Here is a 19,322-nt window from a genome sequence, read left to right on the forward strand (position 1 = left end):
TTGTCTGAATGCAGTTGGAGACACTTGTGGTCAGCCCTTCCAAAACTAATCAAAGCCAAGAAGTTTAAATGATGTTGTCCTCACATGTGCATGGGTATCTGCCCTTAAAGCCATTCTAGGCACCTCAGATGGAAGGCAAACTCCTATTTTTGGCCAGAGTCTTCTATGTAAGTAGAGACAGAGATTACTATTTCTACTAGCTCCCCACTGATAGTCCATGCTTAAGCAGTTAGGAGATTCTCCTACACAATTTGTTTAATTGGATGTCTTCTTTTACTCCCTCTTGTATTATGCTTTATATAATGGTGTTTTAAGCTCAAGTACCTTTGACTCATATACTTCAACTATTTGTCCCTTCCTCATCTATTAGTTTACTCCTGACCAAGAAACTTGTAAATCCAGATAGGCTAATTTCCTTAAGACTAAGGAATGTTCAAACTTAAGATAGGAGCTGGACACCAAGTGGCTCATGCCTGTAATACTAGCTATTCAGGAAGCTGAGATCTCAGGATTGAAGTTTGAAGCCAGACTGGGCAGGAAAGTCTGAGAGACTCTTGTCTTCAATTAACTACCCAAAATGGGTGGGGGAGTGGAGCTATGGCTCAAATGGAAAAGGATTATCCTTGAGCAAAAAACGTTCAGGGGGGCTGGGGATATGGCCTAGTGGCAAGAGTGCTTGCCTTGTATACATGAGGCCCTGGGTTCGATTCCCCAGCACCACATATACAGAAAACGGCCAGAAGTGGCGCTGTGGCTCAAGTGGCAGAGTGCTAGCCTTGAGCAAAAAGAAGCCAGGGACAGTGCTCAGGCCCTGAGTTCAAGGCCCAGGACTGGCAAAAAAAAAAAAGTTCAGGGACATTAGACAGTGCCCTGCTCTGAGTTCAAACCCCAGCACAGGCACAAAAAAACACAAGATCAGGAACTGCAATATGTGCATAAACTGCTTTTCCTAAAAACACTGACTCCTTACTTTGGCCCATAAATGAACTAAAAGCAAAATAAAAGCTAGGTATTCCAGCTTTATCCTTCTATGTTCTTTGCTCAGGTGTCAATATCCTGACCAAGATGCTTCCCTTAAGTGATAAAGCAGCAACAAGTTCTCCAGAAATGCTTTCATAAAAGGGCTGAAATAATGACCACCATTACACCCGTGATTGGGATTTTTCAATTGCATATAACCTTTCTCCCTTTCCCCCAGTTATTTGTCTACTTAAACCTATAGCTTATGTCTGTAAACTGAAGACGGCTAAAGATATACTGCAGTGCAGTGTTGAGACAGAGGTATATTAGAAGTATATAGGTGCCTTTCTAAATAATCCTATATCAAAAAACTTGAACTCGAGAATACAAAAGAAAATGAGCATATGATTTCATACAAGACAATTTCTAATGATAAGTTGAGTATTTGATAAAAAATTGTTTAATGTAGCAACATCATCTAGAATGTTAGAATATATAGAATTAGAATATACAGTTCTAGGGGCTGGGGATATGGCCTAGTGGCAAGAGTGCTTGCCTTGTATACATGAAGCCCTGGGTTCAATTCCCCAGCACCACATATATAGAAAACGGCCAGAAGGGGCGCTGTGGCTCATGTGGCAGAGTGCTAGCCTTGAGCAAAAAGAAGCCAGTGCTCAGGCCCTGAGTCCAAGGCCCAGGACTGACAAAAAAAAATAAAAATAGAAAATACAGTTCTAGAATGTTCTTCTTAGCTTCATTCAACAAATTCAGTCCTACTATGTGACAGGCACTCTGTTACATCCTTTTTCATTTTGGTTTCGAAAACCACAAGAATGTCTCTGAAGCCTGAGGATCCTTTTTAGATCCATACTTCCTGCCTTAACATATTGGCTCCACAGTTCTTGGGATGTGAATGTTTATAATATGCTAATAAGTGCAATACTGTATGCCTCATCAGAATATTCCCATGTAACATGATGTCTCTGCCTTTCAAATTCCTAATGTAAACAATTTTAAAATAATTTCAGTTCAATTTATCATTTTTAAGATCAAATATTTGCACATTCAGTTCTAATAAAGATTACTGTGTAAATGTAGGTGTGAAATAATATGAAGAAATTGGAGTAAAAACAGTGAACGAAAACACACTTTAGAAATTATTTTTTCATGTTACGCTGGTAAAGACATCTATAGACTCAGTCCTTTAAAACTGCAGAATGTTCTACTTTTCTGGTAATTACCAACATAGATTAATACCACTGAAGAAAGGAAATCATTATAAAATAATAAAAATAATAGTTAAACTTCAAAAACTTAGCCAGGTGCCAGTGGCTCATGCCTGTAATCCTAGCTACTTAGAAGGTTGAGATCTGAGGATTGCAGTTCAAAGCCAGCCCAGGCAGGAAAGTCCACGAGACTCTTATCTCCAATAAACTACTCAGAAAAAGTCAGAAGTGATGCTGTTGCTCAAGTGGTAGAGTGCTAGCTTTGAGTAAAAGGAGCTCAGGAACTGTGCCCCGGCCCAGAGTTCAAACTCCAGCAACAGCAAAAAAAAAAAAAAAAAAAAAAATTGAAAAACTTTACTATTTCCTAAACTGTATTTTCAACACACTGGAAACCATTTGATCAATTATTTTGTTTCCATTTTGCTTTCCATTTGTTTCAGTTGGCTTGTTTCATCCTTGAAGAAAACCACCAGTCAAGGCAAAGATAACTTTACCAAAGCCTTATAAGTTACATACATGGCGCTGAAGTTCAATGATACCATTGTTAATTTCGTTTCCTATCTTCAAACTCAATTGTTGAATCATGTTATATATATGTTCTTGAAGCGACCTGAAGGAAAAAAAAATCCGGCCAAAAAAAAAAAGATATAAGTAACTATCAGTTAAGAGAAAGAGTTTTATTTGGTTGGACATAATTAACTTAGGTTTTGATAGTTTTCCAAGAACTCAGGCAAAAACCAATCCAAGACAAGCACTAATAGCTCATGCCTGTAATCCTGACTACTCAGGAGGCTGAAATCTGAGGACTGCAATTCAAAGTCAGCCTAAGCAGTAAAGTCCATGAGACGCTTTCTTCCAATTAAGAGCACTAACCTTGAGAAGAAAAGCTAAGGGATGGGGCCCAAGCCCTGAGTTCAAGCCCAGTATCAGTACACTTGTGCTCACACACAGGTGTACACACACACAATCAGTGCAAGCCTTGATTTATTTATCAAGATAGCTTTCTAGTTAGGTTGTAAATGGCATGATATATTTTTGGACAATATATACTTTGCCTTCAATATTAGCTCTCTACTATAAAACTCATCTACAATGACTAGTAGGCCAAGAGAGTCTTCTCATATAGTAACAGAGAATATTAAGTCCTCTCAATGATTGGCTTCCAGCATGACAACATGAGGAGAAAGGATGTTCTACCCTTCAATGAAACTGGTTTCGTTTATTCATCACAAATTTAAATGACTTAAATAAACCATTTTTGAAGCTTTTTGAAATGAGAATGAAAGTAAAGCAAAAAGTATTCAAAGAAACAATGGCTGAAAAAATACTAAATTTATTGAAAACCAGTAACACAAACTGTTAACCAATAAAGAATTAGAGAGCAGGGAAGCAAAACATTAGATTTAAAATTAGATAAAATTGTTCAATTCTTAGAAAGAGGAAGAATATTTCCAAATTCATCCTATGAAGCTAATATATTTATTCCAAAAGCACATAAAAATATAATAGGAAAACAGAACTATAGACCAATCACTTCCAATAACATTGCATAATATACTTGCTAACAGAATTCAAGAACTAATCAAAAAGATTCTACAACACATTTAAGTAGGTTTCATTCCAAGTACTGCTGGTTCAGCATACAAAAATCAATAACCATCATATTACCATATAAACAGAAGCAAGAACAAGAATCACAACTGATGCAGAAAAGCCCTTTGACAGCTTTCTACATCCTTTATGCTAAAAGCTCTGAAGAAATTTAAAAAGAATCAATGTTGCTTAATATAATAAAGATATATATAGCAAACCTATAGCCAACATCATGCTAAATGGAAAAAATTTGAAACAGTTCCATTATAAAGTAAAACAAGAGTCTCCACGTCTCCATTCTTATTCAATATAGTACTAGAATTTCTACCCACCAGCAATAAGGCGAGAGTAAGAAATAAAATGGATTGGGGGAGGGGAGATGTAAAAAATTTAATGTAGGGGCTGGGAATATGGCCTAGTGGCAAGAGTGCTTGCCTCATATACATGAAGCTTAGTAAGGAGTAAAAATAATAGTTAAACTTCAGAAACTTAGCCAGGTGCCAGTGGCTCATGCCTGTAATACTAGCTACTCAGGAGGTTGAGGTCTGAGGATTGCAGTTCAAAGCCAGCCCAGGCAGGAAAGTCCATGAGACTCTTATCTCCAATAAACTACTTAGAAAAAGTCAGAAGTGATGCTGTGGCTCAAGTGGTAGAGTGCTAGCTTTGAGTAAAAGGAGCTCGATTCCTCAGCACCACATATATAGAAAATGCCAGAAGTGGCGCTGTGGCTCAAGTGACAGAGTGCTAGCCTTGAGCAAAAAGAAGCCAGGGACAGTGCTTGGGCCCTGAGTTCAAGCTCCAGGACTGGCAAAAAACAAAACAAAAACAAAAACAAAAAATTCAATGTAAATCATACAAAATTAAGAAAAGTGAGGGAAAGGATGGGTTGCAAGGGATGGTATGAGAGTGCTGAAAGGGGTGACATTCATCAAGATGTACTGTATTCATAAATTGCTTTGTTAGATGGTAATTCCTTTGTACAACTACTTAAAAAAAAAGACATAAAAAGATATACAAGTCAAAAATTTACCCATGAAAAAAGGAGATCAAAATGGAGAAGTAAGACTATCTCTATTTACACATGACTGATCCTATTCCTAAACACTCCAACGATTCCATCCCCAAACACCCAGAGCTAATAAGGATTTTCATTAAGGATACAAAATCAAAACACAAAAATCAGGAACTTTTCAGTAAACCAACAGCAAACAAGATGAGAAGAAAGTCAGGAAAACAACTCAGGGGCTGGGAATGTGGACAAAAGGAAGCTAGAGGCTAGGGACAGTGTTCAAGCCCTGAGTTCGAGCCCCAGGACTGTCAAAACATAAAAGAAAGGAAAACAACCCCACTCAGTAAATGAAAAATAAAATAAAATACCTAGGAATAAATCCAACCAAGGACGTGAAGAACCTCTAAAATGAAGCAACAAAACATTGAAGAAAGAAATTGAAGAAAACATGAGAAGATAAAAATGTTCTTCCATGTTCTTGGATTGGTAGGATCAATATCATGAAAATGTCCACATTGGGGCTGGGAATATGGTCTACTGGCAAAGTGCTCACCTTGTATACATGAAGCCCTGGGTTTGATTCCTCAACACCACATATATAGAAAAAAGCCAGAAGTGGCATTGTGGCTCAAGTGGTAGAGTGCTAGCCTTGAGCAAAAAGAAGCCAGGGACAGTGCTCAGGCCCTGAGTTCAAGCAGGACTGGCAAATAAACCCAAAACTAAACAAGAAAATGTCCATACTTCTAAAGACAATCTACAAATTAAACATCATACCCACAAAAATCTCTAAGTTACTCTTCACAGAGATAGAAAAGCCAATCTTAAAATTCATATAGAAACGCAAAGGCCTTGAACAACCAAAAAAAGTTCTGGGCAATGGGGGGATTTGGGGAAACCAGGATAGTTATCACAGTCTCGTATCACAATACCAAACTTCAATTTATTATAAATCCATATCAACAAAACAGTTCAATACTGGCACAAAAACAGACCTTAAGACCAATGGGAAAAAAGTCTTTGATCTACTTTGAATTGATACTAGTGTGGGGTGAAGGTTAGGGGTTCAATTGCAGACTTCTATATGTGAAGATGCAGTTTTCCCAATACCATTTGTTGAAAAGGTTGTCTTTTTCAATATATATTTTTAGCTCCATGTCAACAATCAGATGGCTGTAGGTATGTGGGTTCATTTCTGGGTCTCCTAGTCTGTTTCATTGGTCTTCAAATTGTTTTTGTGTCAGTACTAACCTGTTTTGGTTACTATGGATCTGTAGTAAAGTTTGAAGTCTAAAATTAGGAAGCCTCCAGCATATTTTTGGGGGGTGGGGCCCAGGAAGGCTTTTGCTATTTGACTATGTGACTCCATATATTTGGACTGATTTCCCTATCTCTCTGAAGAATGACATCAGGATTCTGTAGACTGACTTTAGCAGTATTCTATTTCAGGATATTAAATTTGCTAATCCATGAATATGAGAGGTCTTATCTCCTGATGCCTTCTCCTATTTCTTTCTTCAGTGTTTTATAGGTTTCATTATAGAGTTCCTTCACCTCCTTGATTAGGTTTATTCCTATCTTATTTTGAGGCTATTGCAAGTAGAATTATTCTATTTTTCCCTCTCGATTTGTAGTATTCTTGGTTTAAAAAGGCAACTGATTTTTGTGGGCTGATTTTATATCCTGCTATTTTGCCAGAGGCAAAGGCAAGGTTTGATAATGAAGACTTTAAAAGTCCTTAGGTGCCCTTATGAAGATCACTGAATTGTATACTTTATAAGGCTGAACTGTATAGTAAGCTAATATATTGCAACAAAACTCTTACATTCTTTCAAAAGGAAAGTGTGATAGAAACTTACAAGCCAGAATCCAAAGTCATGTATTGTGGAACATTACCAATAAAGTTTAACAATGCATCCAACTGAGATTTCATTTCATTGATTTTTTCATTTATTTCCTGCCAATCTTCAAGAGGAGCATCCGAAGATTCTATGTTTTCCAACTTGTAAACACAGAGGTCAAGAGAACTAATCAAACTTGGAAGAAGTTTAGTGATACCTAGGAAGGTATTAAATGTTTTATTATTAGTTATTAATTCATATAATTATAATCAATTTAATATTAATTAAGTACTTTAATAATATTGTTATAAGGCTGTAATGAAAAGATACTTAAATATGCTCACAACTATAATTTTAGCCCATTAACTCACCTTATTTAAATAAGATGAGCTTATATTCTAAGTTTATTTTCTCAGCTTATAATCAAATGCACTAAACCCCAGAACTACCAATTATAGTTTTCTATAACATGAATCAATTTAATAAGTCACTTTGTTAAGATAACAATGAAGGACTGGGGATATAGCCTAGTGGCAAGAGTGCCTGCCTCGGATACACGAGGCCCTAGGTTCGATTCCCCAGCACCACATATACAGAAAACGGCCAGAAGCGGTGCTGTGGCTCAAGTGGCAGAGTGCTAGCCTTGAGCGGGAAGAAGCCAGGGACAGTGCTCAGGTCCTGAGTCCAAGGCCCACGACTGGCCAAAAAAAAAAAAAAAAAGATAACAATGAAGAGCAACACCAAAAAAATCAATATTTTTTTTCTTCTTCTTTATTGTCAAAGTGAAGTACGGAGGGGTTACAGTTTCACATGTAAGGGAAGTACAATACTTATCCAACTTGTTACCTCCTCCCTCATTTTTCCCCCATCTCCCCCCTCCTCAGTACCCTCCCCCTGATGTTGTTTTTAAGTCATTTTAGTTTAGTTTTCAGTCCTGAATAAAGTTTGAGTTTGGAGCCTGATGTTGATCCAATGGACTTATTCACTGAACAATTACAGAGAAAATGCACTATTTTTTATTTCATTTTCAAATTTAAAAACTGAAAATTCTACTCCCTTCATAGCTAAATAAAGAGAAATAATTTTAATGCCAACTGTTTTCTTGTCCTTGGTGAAAATATTTTCACTGCAGTTATTAGTAAACTTTGATTGGCAAACAAGATTATTCAAAATGACCTACTAATTTCACCAACTCTTAGCATTTTGAGTTCTTCATTACTTTAAATCATTTGCTATCTCATTTTTTTCTGCTTACTATATGCTTTCATGGGCAAGTATTGCCATTGTATTTAAAATGCTATCATTGTTGAAAATTATGATTATGTTTTCTCATGTAGTTTTATTTTGAACAATACCAGCCAATGGATCAGAGTTATCTGCAACTTTTTACTAGGGTTCTTAAAGAATACATGATAGTGGGATAAAAATGCTTTGAAGGATTTCTAGTATCTCTCATGTGTTTGGGAAGACAGAGTTTTAATATCTCTCATGGCAAGTTGGGATATTAGGACATTGTCCAGGGGATAGAGAAAATTGAAGTTTAGAATGTGTGAGGGATTAGAATTCCTGATAAACAAACCAAGGTTTCCTTGGGCCCCTGAATCCTGAAGGAAAAGCATAGAACACAAATATACTAGCCCTCACCAAGCCTAAAGCCAGACTTCATTTCAACTGAGTTCTGGCTTAAATGGAGGTGATCTGCCCTTACCAGAAGAAAAGGGAAAAACTCATTCTTGTGGAATACAGTACATGTAGAGTCTCAAGTTATTTCTAGGACTTTCCATACACAATGTCCAGCATTTACTCAGAATTAAGCATACAAAAAGCAGTATCAAAAACATAACCGAATACAATTATTTAAAGCCATATAGGAGAAAGATATCCAAGTATGAGATATAAACTTTGATATTAAAAGTTGAAGTCGTTAACACCATGGATGTGGCCTGATGGTAGAGAACTTGCCCCATGTGCTGCCATGCCCTCCATTTGATCATTAACACTGTTTTTAAACATTAAAGTTATTAATTGATGAGATAAAAACTTCAAAGACCTAAAATTTCCATGACTAAAAAAATGCAAATACTGAAATGAAGAATTAAGTAGATGTTCAATAACAGATTAGATAAAGTACTGAAAGAAAGTTGGTGTCTAAATAGGGTTTCTATACACAGATCAAATATCTTTTAGACAAAAGGAAAATCACTGGGCACTGATGGATTATCCCAATAATCCTTACCACTCAGTAGGCTGATCTGGAAAGTCATGGTTTAAGTCCAGCATGGGCAGAAAAGTCTGAGACTCCATCTCCAATAATTTAGCAAAAAATGCTGGACTGGAGGTGTAGTTCAAGTGGTAGACCACTAGCTAAGCAAGCAAGTAGAGTGAGTACAAGGTCCTAGTACTGGGAACAAAAAAGTCTCTTAATATATGATACACATTTATATATCCTGTGTATAAGTGTTAGGAGCCTTGGTAATATTATAAATATTTGGAAATTATAATCATTTATTATTCATAATTCAACATTTTTGAGAATTATAAATTGTGAAATTGATAACTTTTTCATGTAAATTTGTGCCATTTCAAAATTTTAAATTTCAATTTAATTAAAATTTACTTTAGAGTACCCTGGATACTGTATATACACGTATTAGAACTAGGGAAGGGAAAGGGAATATCAAAATCGAGAGACAGAGGATAAAAAGACAAATGATACCAAAAGCAATACTTACAAAACCATTTGATGTAAACCAACTGAACAACTCATGGAGGGGAGAAGGCAAGGAGGGGATGAGGAAGGAGGCAACAAATTGAACAAGAAATGTACTCACTGCCTTACATATAAAACTATAACCCCTCTGTACTTCACTTTAACAATAAAGGGAGAAAATAAAATTTACTTTAATTACTAATGGACTGTTAATGTCTTCCCCATTTCCATTTTTAGGTTCTTCATAGTTTAAGGCAATAATGACTTTTGTATTTTGCCTCATTGTCGGTTTTAGTTGTTTTTTTTCCCTCTGGAACCAAATCTTCTAAGTGTATAACTATATCATCAGCACAAATTGCCACTTTATCTTTTCTAATGTTTACACCTATTATTTTATTTTGTTCTATTATTCTATTTTCCAGATGTTAAAAGTTTTAGTGTTTTGATACTATTATTGCCAATCCCAGGGCTTTAATGCAGGGGAACTGTCCATGAGCTTTTTGGCTCAAGGCTACTGCTCTACCACTTGAGCCACAGCTCTGCTTCTGACTTTTTGCTGGTTAATGGGAGATAAGGGTTTCAGACTTTCTTGCTGAGCTGGCTACAAACTGCAATCCTCAGATCTCAGCTTCCTGAGTAGCTAGGATTATAGGTTTGAGCATGGCCACCCGGCTCTATTACTGCTTTTTAATAAGCGGTGCTGTTTTTGTATTTAAGTGTTTTTTTAAAGCTATTTAATTTGACTTTTTGTTAGGAATAATTGTTACATTTTAACCAAAAATTTCAGCATCTTTTTTCTTTTAATAAATTTTTCTCTTTTAGTATTTTGATGAAATGTAATGTGCTGACTGATTTCCTAATGCTGAATCACTCAAATTATTCAGGAGTAAACCCTACCTGGTTTGTAGTGTTTTTGTATTTTTAATCTTTGCTATATTACATTGATTTTGTTGATAGTTTTTGCCCTTACAGTCATAAATGAGAGCTAGCTTTTGAGTTTATTTGTACTCTATTTGTTGTGTTTTGATAATATACTTACTCTAAGTTCATAAAAAGTTAGAGAGTTCTATATATTGTTCTAACACCATGAATTATTTAGGAAGTTTGAAGTAATGTTCTTTAAAGCTGAAATAAAATTTAGTGGTAGGCTAGGTATTGGCTCTTGTCTGTAATCCTAACTATTGGGGAGGCTGAGATCAAAAGGATCACAATCCCAGGCCAACCCAGGCAAAAAAGTTCACAAGATTCTTCCTCAACAGAAAAAAAAAAAAATGGGCATGGTGCTATGTGTCTATCATCCCAGCTTTGGCAGAAAGCATAAATAGGAGGACTGTGGTCAGGGGGAGCAGAGGCAAAAACTGAGATCCTATCTCAAACATAACTGGAGCAAATAACAGCTGGAGATTCAGCTAGAGTTGTGGAACATTTGCCTAACAAGTACAAAGCCCCATCTTCAAATCCTAGAACCACTAAAAAAGGATAAAGTTTTGTGCTCTTACAGAAAACGCATTCACTTCTACATAATCATAATGTGTTGCCCACACATTATTAATCACGAGTCAAGTGCAAATCTCAAAAATATGTAATCCCTGGTCCCCACGATTCAGATATTTTTTTGCTTCTAAACATTCTTTTCCACTTGTGCCATGTAGTAAACTCATGCACTTGCTACTTATGTTTTTATTTGTGCTTTTAGATATTAATTACACACAAAATAATCATTGTCACAATGCTTTAAAATGGCAAGAAATCTTGCCATTGTTGTTTTCTCTTACCATTGTCCCCATTTATTCTTATTTCATACTCTTTGTAGAGTTTTCCTATGTATTGCATCAGTTCTTCCATGTACTGCAGCTCTGGTGGCAGCTTCCCCTCCAAATTTTTATGGCGACTAAAGATCCCATATCCAATATCTGCCCAATTATCTTGTAAGTGCTTAATAATCTTCAAAGTATCATATCGCGACAGTAGTGTATCCCCAGAAAACTTGCCTGATTCCTCAATCAGCATCTGGAAGGTGTAAGGGATGAGAGTAACACATTATGCTCCAAAGGTCCTTGTTCCCAGCGACCACAATTATTTGAAAGTTACATAGCCTACTGTTCTATTACTGTTGTTCAAACACTTTTAAGAATTATTGTAAGAATTTGAGGGTTAGAGGAACCCTATTTTAACTTCTCACTATACCAGTTACTTTAATTTATAGTTAAGTAAATAATTTAAAACTTCCTTCATGAATTGGTTGGGGATTTTAAGACGTGAGTGATGTAGCTGTCAAAAAAGGCTAAGTAAGAAAATGAAAAGCCTTTTCAGCTTAACAGTGTTTAATAAATGAGAATTATTATTATTCCTAATAAAGCCTTTTTAAAATTTTATCTATTCATGTCCAAAGTGCCAGATAAAGTTAAAAAGTCACTAAAATAGATACACTGTATGAAATACAGCAAAGATAAAACATTCCCAATTCTGATACTATGATTTCCAAAAAAATAAAAAAAAATAGTTTCTTGGAATCTGGATGAGATTTTATTAGTTCATGAACTTGATACTGATTTTTAAATTGTTTCAATGGCATAGTATATATTTTCCTTCATCAGATTGCTATAAACATGATAGCAGTATAATTAATCAAACTTATTTTCAAAGTTTAAATCAGTTTAAAAAGATGTTTTTAGTTGGGTGCTAGTAACTTGCACTTATAGTCCTGCTAAACAGGAGGTTAAAGTCTGAGAATAGCTATTTAAAGCCAGCCCAGGCAGAAAAGTCTGTGAGACTCTTATTTCCAATTACCCAGCCAAAAAACCCTGGAAGTAGAGATGTGGGTCAAGTGGTATAACACCAGTCTTAAATGAAAAAGCTAAGCAAAGGTGTGAGGCCCTGAGTTAGTTCAAGTCCTAATAGATACTCCCCCCACACACACACCTTGCACACAAATAAATTTAAATTTTTTTAAATATTATTAATGGTAAAAAGACATGGTGTGTGCTGATTTGTGTATTTAGTGTTTATATATATATATATAAATACATACATATAATACATATAATGGAATATTAGTCAGCCTTAAAAAGGAAGGAAATATTGACATAGATGAACCTTGAGAACATTATGCTGAGGGAGACAAACCAGTCTTAAAAGGACAAACAAAAGATTCTACTTTGGTGAAGTGGCTAGGAAATAGAATGATGGTCACTAGGACTAGAAGAAAGGCAAAAATGGAGAGTTATTGTTCAGTGGGCACAGAATTTCAGTCTTAGAGGCTAAGGAACTCTGAAGGAAGATGGTGGTGATGCTGAACAATGAAGTGAATACCATTGAACTGTATACTTAAAAAAGGCTAAAATGGTAAGTTTTTATGTCATATTTTGCCATAATTTGAGAAATGTTATTACATATCAAAGTCCAATTGATCCTGAAGGCAAAAGCCAGATGCTGGAGGCACAAGCATAATAATCCTGGCAATTGGATGGACAAATGAAAACCATACTCACTGCTATGTGAGCATTTTCTTTTTCTGGCAGTCTAATGTTTCTGATCTCTCAATTTTGCATTTTTTTCAATAAAAGAACATTTTAATTTTTTTCCTCTCATTTCTACATAAAAACTGATTTAGACTTCTATGTTTTTTTATCTCCTTTTGGTTTTTTTTCAAATTTTTATTATCAAACTGATGTACAGAAAGGTTATAGTTTCATACGTTAGGCACTGGATACATTCAATTTTGCATTTTTGAAGGCCTCTAAAGTCTTGTTACTTTCTTTGTCTTAATAAAACTTCCAATGTAATTTTGAAAGAATGAGATATGACTAAGCTGTATGTACGGACTGTCACAATTATAACAGGCTGGATACTGATGGCTCATGCCATAATCCTAGCTACCAGGAGGCTGAGATCTGGGGATCAAGGTGAAAGCCCTCAGTTCAAACAAACAAAGAAAACTAGCACTTTGATTACCAACTTGTGTATTAAAAAGTCTTACCCTGTGCCACTTCTTGAACTCTGAAGGAAGTAAAATCAGTACATCTCCCTTCAAAAGGGAGAAGATACTTTTTCTACTAAAATAAGAAAAAAAGCAAGAGAAAGGACTCAGAACAAGGTGTAAACAAAAGCAAATGATTTATGTATATTATATAACAATATTTATTTCCCTTCAATGATTTTCAAGTGTGCCTCTCAGGTCCAGCCCTCTACCCACAAGCATTTATGTTTCTTTATTTATGATATAAATATAAATTCAGATTCTAATCAACCAAGTTCCAGGGCCAAGAACCATGATCCATCAAATCTGTTTAAAAGGGTGGGCTTTCTAGCTACTCAGGAAGCTGAGATCTCAGAATCAAGGTTCAAAGCCAGCTAGGGCAAGAATGTCCTTAAGACTTTCATCTCCAATTAACCACCAAATGCCAGAAGTGGCATTTTGTGGCTCAAGTGGTAGAGAACCAGTCTTGAGCAAAAAAGTTAAGGGATACAGCCCAGGCCTTGAGTTCAAGCCCCAGTACCTCCAACACAGAGACACACAGAAAGCAATGTTAGAACAATTACAAGGTGAGAGAGAGGAGACAGGAAGGGAGAGAGGAAAAGAAATGAGAATTGACTTAGTTATCAGACATGATACAGTATAATCAGAAAAGCAATACTCTTGCAGACACACGTATTCTCCTGGAAGAATGGCTGCCATTTGGTAAGTCCATCCTTCACACACTGTGCCTTTTCCCTTGTGGACTCTTCTGTGCGTTCCACCTCCAATTTAAATTTGTCCAATAACATTTTCCATTTCTCTGTCAACTTTTGCAACATTGCATGGTCTGAAGTGTCCTAAAATACACAGCATCTATTTATTCTTTTACTCATATAACAAATATTCATTAATATACACTAAGCCATTACTAATATGGTAGGACTAGAAAAATCCGTAAGAAATGGATTAAAAAATTGAAACATGCTGTTCTTCCTTCAAAATGTTTTCAGTAACATTGTTTGATGATGGACTTCCTATAGTATGTGAAGTATTAGGAACAAGATTTTTATTTTGTCAGTCCTAAGGCTTGAACTTGGGGCCTCAGTGCTGTCCCAAAGCTCTTTTGCTCAAGACTAGCGCTTTACTACTTTGAGCTATAGCTCCACTTCTGGTTTTCTAGTGGTTAATTGGAGAAAAGTGTTTCATAGACTTTCTTGCCCTGAATGGCTTTGAACTGTAATCCTCAGATCTCAGTCTCCTAAATAGCTAGGGTTATAGAAGTGAACTGCAGGACAAGATTTTTTGTCCTGTGTACCATGAACCCATCTTTCCTACAGAACTTTTTAAGGGGCAGTGTGGTGTACTGGACAGAACAGGAACCATGAAACCACACAGAACCAAATGTGAATCCAAGACATTTACTGGCTTTGTAACCTTGGATGACATTATTTAATTTCTTTTTAAAGTTCTTTTTTCATTATGCAGACCCTAGTACAAATCCTGCAGGATTGTTTTAAAGGGCAAACTGGTGTAAATGATTACCTCTTTTGCCTTGGTTCTTTTTCTTTTTCTTGTTATTGCCTTGGTTATTTTTGAGGCAAGGTCTTGCTTTATGCCCAGGCTAGCAAGGGGCTGTGATAGTCCTATTTGTGCTTCCACTCATACCTGGAGATGACAGGTGTGTGCCAATGTGTCTAGCCATTGTATTTACCCTATACCTAGGGTAACTGAGCTCCATTACTGGTTGAGATGGAATCTCTCAAACTTTTATACTCAGGCTGGCTGGCCTCAAACTGAGATCTCTCAATCTCTGCCCAAATAGCTAAGGTTGCAGACTTGAGATATGACTTGTGGCTTTGGAATAAATAGTCTGACTCAGCAAAAACACAGTAAGTAGCACCTTCGTTTTCTCAATGCATTGACTCAAAAAATGATGAAAGTAGTCACTCTGGTCAAGATGCACTGTACTCACAAACTGACATGTTGAACTGAAATCCTTCTATACAACTAAAGATAATTTTTTGTTTTATTATTTTTTGCCAGTCTTGGGGCTTGGACTCAGAGCCTGAGCACTGTCCCTGGCTTCCTTTTTGCTCAAAGCTAGCACTCTACCTCTTGAGCCACAGCACCACTTCTGGCTTTTCTGTTTATGTGGTGCTGAGGATCAAACCCAGGGCTTCATGCATACAAGGCGAGCACTCTACTGCTAAGCCATATTCCCAGCCTCTTAAAGATAATTTTGAAAAGTAAAAAAAAAAAAAGGACAACTGGTTTCATGATCCTGCTGCTTACTCTTCAAAGTGGCCTTTACTTTTGCTTTGTTAAATAAATTCTTTGTTACCATATGTATGGATGTATATATAGATGTGTGTACATATATACATATACATGTATGTTTTCTTTTTGTTAAAAAATGAGTATGAACAAAATTTGAAATAAAATCTTTTAATAACATTGCTGAAAAATAGGAATTAATTGATAATGAAACTATCAATAAACAGTTACTTGTTTTTTGTTCTGTTGAGACAGGATCTTGATATATAAACTGGGATAACCTGTAACTTGCTTTATAGCCCAAGTTGTCCTGGAAATTGTGCTCTTGCCTGAGTCTCCCAAATGTTGGGATTATAAGTATGGACTGTTTAAGTGCCAATAAATACCAGGACTACACATAACTTTGTAATGTTACAAAATTTAGATAAACAAGTACAATGGAACAAATATAAGGAAATAAGAGCTTTTACTTATCTGCCTTTATTTTTCATCCCGATCAAAATGAAAAACAAATGTAAATCTATATTTAAAAATCTAGCGTGGGGGGCTGGGAATATGGCCTAGTGGTAGAGTGCTTGCCTCATATACATGAAGTCCTGGGTTAGATTCCTCAGCACCACATATATGGAAAAAGCCAGAAGTGGCACTGTGGCTCAAGTGGTAGCATGCTGGCCTTGAGCAAAAAGAAGCCAGGGACAGTGCTCAGGCCCTGAGAGTTCAAGTTCCATGACTGGTAAAAAACAAAACAAAATAAAAATCTCAGACGGGGAAGGTGGCTTAGTGGTAGAGTGCTTGCCTAGCATGCATGAAGCCCTGGGTTTGATTCCTCAGTACCACATAAAAAGCCAGAAGTGGCGCTGTGGCTCAAGTGGTAGAGTGGTAGCCTTGAGCAAAAGAAGCTCAGGGAAAATGCCCAGGCTTTAAGTTCAAGCCCCAGGACTGGCAGAAAAAAAAAATCCTACAAGCTGGGCACTGGTGGCTCATGCCTGAAATATTGACTTCTCAGGAGGCTAAGACCTGAAGATCATGGTTTGAAGCCAGCCTGGAGAGAAAAGTCCAAGAGGCTCTTTTTTTTTTTTTTTTTTTTTTTTTAGGTCTAAGACCAGGACTCAAACTCAGTTCCTGATTCATTCACTCATTAGCTAGTGACTTGCCAACTAAGACATGCCTTAAACCTCTCCATGAGACTCATCTCCAGTTAACCATCAAAAGGCCAGAAGTAGCAGTGTGGCTCAAGTGGTAGAATACCACCTTTGTGCGAAAAAGACAAGCAAGACTGCAAGACCTTGAGGCTCAAGCCCCCCATACTGGCACACACACACCCACAAATCAAATGAATTTTTTTAAGTCTATAAATTTAGCAAATTCTATGGTCTCCACCCTCAACATCTGTAGTCTTTTTTCCATAATTAAAGTGAGTTAAGCTTTACCTTGGTTGAGAGCATGATGATGAAATGTTTAACATACTTATTCCAGGCTTTTTCATTGAGGTAGAGTTGTTTAGCCATTATGACTCTATTTCTTATTATTACCTACAAAAACAATATGCTAGAATCAAGACTCCTACAGCAATAGCAAACCACTACATTAACCTGGATTCAAATGTCCATTTCTTCTTGAATCATTATTCCATAAAAAATTTGCTGTTTAAACCACTGACTACTATGAATCACAATTGCTAAAACAGTTAAACTATAACTAATTTGATCTTAAGACCCCTTTATACTTAAGATCTCTTTACTTGAAAATCCCTGTGGAACTCAAAGTACTCTTATTTATCTATCTAGTTATTTAAATTTTTGTGCCAGAACTAGGGCTTGAACCTAGGGCCTTGCACTTTTGCTTGTCTTTTGTGCTCAAGGTTGGTGCTCTAATAACTTGAGGCACTCCCATTTCTGGCCTTTTGCTGGCCTTTTTCTTATTGGAAATAAGAATCACACAGGGCTGGGTGCTAGTGGCTCACATCTGTAATCCTAGCTACTTAGGAGGCTGAGATCTGAGAGCCAAGCTGAGCAGGAAAGTCCATGAGGCTCTTATCTCCAATTAACCACCAGAAAACTGGAAGTGGTAACTGTGGCTCAAGTGGTAGAGTACTAGCCTTGGGCTGAAAAGCTCAGGGACAGCACCCAGGCCCAAAGATTAAGCCCTGGTACTGGCACACACACACACAAAAGAATTCTTTGCTCATACTTTATAGTGCTAATATAAAGGAAAGAGAGAAAGACAGAGACAGACAGAACAGAGACACAAAGAGAAAACTTTACTGTGCAATGTCTAGATGTCAAAAGCAAAAAATAAAATTTTAACTTTCCACTTCATGGTCTACAAATGGTCTACCTCATTCACCAAGAAATATGTACCTTCTTTCTCTTTTCAGTTGCTTCTAAATCATTAAGAATTATAAAATAAAACTAACCAATAATCCAGTTTGAATTGAGGAACCAGATGAACAAACCTTTAGGGCCAATTCATATGTGGCTGAGCTCCAAATATCTCTTTCGTCCATTAGCTGTTTAATGTCATTCTCCATCCTTCCTCTTTGTAATGAATACAAATCATGGTATTCTTCAACAATTCTAAAAGAAAAATTAAGGAATAGCTATCTAAACACATTTTTAAGAGAACTTTGCTATAACCTGAGCAAATACAAGAGGATTGAGATTTGAGATAACTCTTTGCATCTTCTCTGATCACAATGGAATTAAATTAGAGCTCAACAACAAAAGATACTGCAGAAAACACATGGAGTCTGAACCACACACTGCTGAACAACAGGTGGGTCACTGAAGAAATAAAGGAGAAAAATCAAGAAGGTATTACAATTCAATGAAAATGAAAACATTTCACAATGCAACCTCTGGGACATAGCAAAAGCAGCAATGAGAGGAAAATTCATAGCTCTAAGCATGCACATAAAGAAAACAAATGGACTCCAGGAAGTGGAAACAAAGTTTTTTCTTTATTGCCCTTTTTATTTTAGTCTTGTTTGTTCATTTATGTCTTTGGGGTGGTATGGTAGAGAAAAGAAAAGGAAGGACAAGGGATGAACAAATGCAGCAGTGATACTCACTAGACACTATGTTAAAAATTAACTACACAACTTGTAGCTAGGGATGGGAGGGAAAACCTGGGAGGGAAAAAAGAATGTACATTTCACCTATACAATAACAATTAAAATGTAAAAAATTTAAAAAAACAACTCATTGTGGTGCTGGGAATATGGCCTAGTGGCAAGAGTGCTTGCCTCCTACACATGAAACTCTCGGTTCAATTCCCCAGCACCACATGTATGGAAAACGGCCAGAAGTGGCGCTGTGGCTCAAGTGGCAGAGTGCTAGCCTTGAGCAAAAAGAAGCCAGGGACAGTGCACAGGCCCAGAGTCCAAGCCCCAGGACTGGCCAAAAAAAAAAAAAAAAAAAAAAAAAAAAAAATGTAAAAAATTAAAAAAAAAAAAAAAAAAGAACTCATTGTGGGGCTGGGAATATGGCCTAGTGGCAAGAATGCTTACCTTGTATACATGAGGCCCTGAGTTCCATTCCCCAGAACCACATATATAGAAAATGGCCAGAAGTGGCACTGTGGCTCAAGTGGCAGAGTGCTAGCCTTGAGCAAAAAGAAGCCAGGGACAGTGCTCAGGCCCTGAGTCCAAGCCCAGGACTGGCAAAAACAAAACAAAACAAAAAAACAAAAAACTCATTGTAAGGTAATTATGGTATAATTGCTGGATATATTGACAGCACATCATGAAATAGAA

The 19,322-nt window shown here is 36.5% G+C and overlaps 1 protein-coding gene across 1 annotated transcript in view; it reads right to left on the reverse strand.

The window, feature by feature from the left end:
• The window catches only part of Axdnd1 (axonemal dynein light chain domain containing 1), a 72,401-nt gene that overhangs the window by 20,184 nt on the left and 32,895 nt on the right, over window positions 1-19,322 (reverse strand). Inside the window, exons 11-17 of the mRNA XM_048356701.1 lie at window positions 18,024-18,144; window positions 16,999-17,100; window positions 13,988-14,151; window positions 13,316-13,382; window positions 11,112-11,346; window positions 6,645-6,843; window positions 2,703-2,796 (exon numbers count right to left, since the gene is read on the reverse strand). Coding sequence (XP_048212658.1) covers window positions 2,703-2,796; window positions 6,645-6,843; window positions 11,112-11,346; window positions 13,316-13,382; window positions 13,988-14,151; window positions 16,999-17,100; window positions 18,024-18,144 — 982 coding nt within the window. The remainder of the gene's footprint in view (window positions 1-2,702; window positions 2,797-6,644; window positions 6,844-11,111; window positions 11,347-13,315; window positions 13,383-13,987; window positions 14,152-16,998; window positions 17,101-18,023; window positions 18,145-19,322) is intronic.

Source organism: Perognathus longimembris, chromosome 11 (genome assembly GCF_023159225.1).
Source record: "Perognathus longimembris pacificus isolate PPM17 chromosome 11, ASM2315922v1, whole genome shotgun sequence".
In the NCBI taxonomy this organism is placed as follows: domain Eukaryota; kingdom Metazoa; phylum Chordata; class Mammalia; order Rodentia; family Heteromyidae; genus Perognathus; species Perognathus longimembris.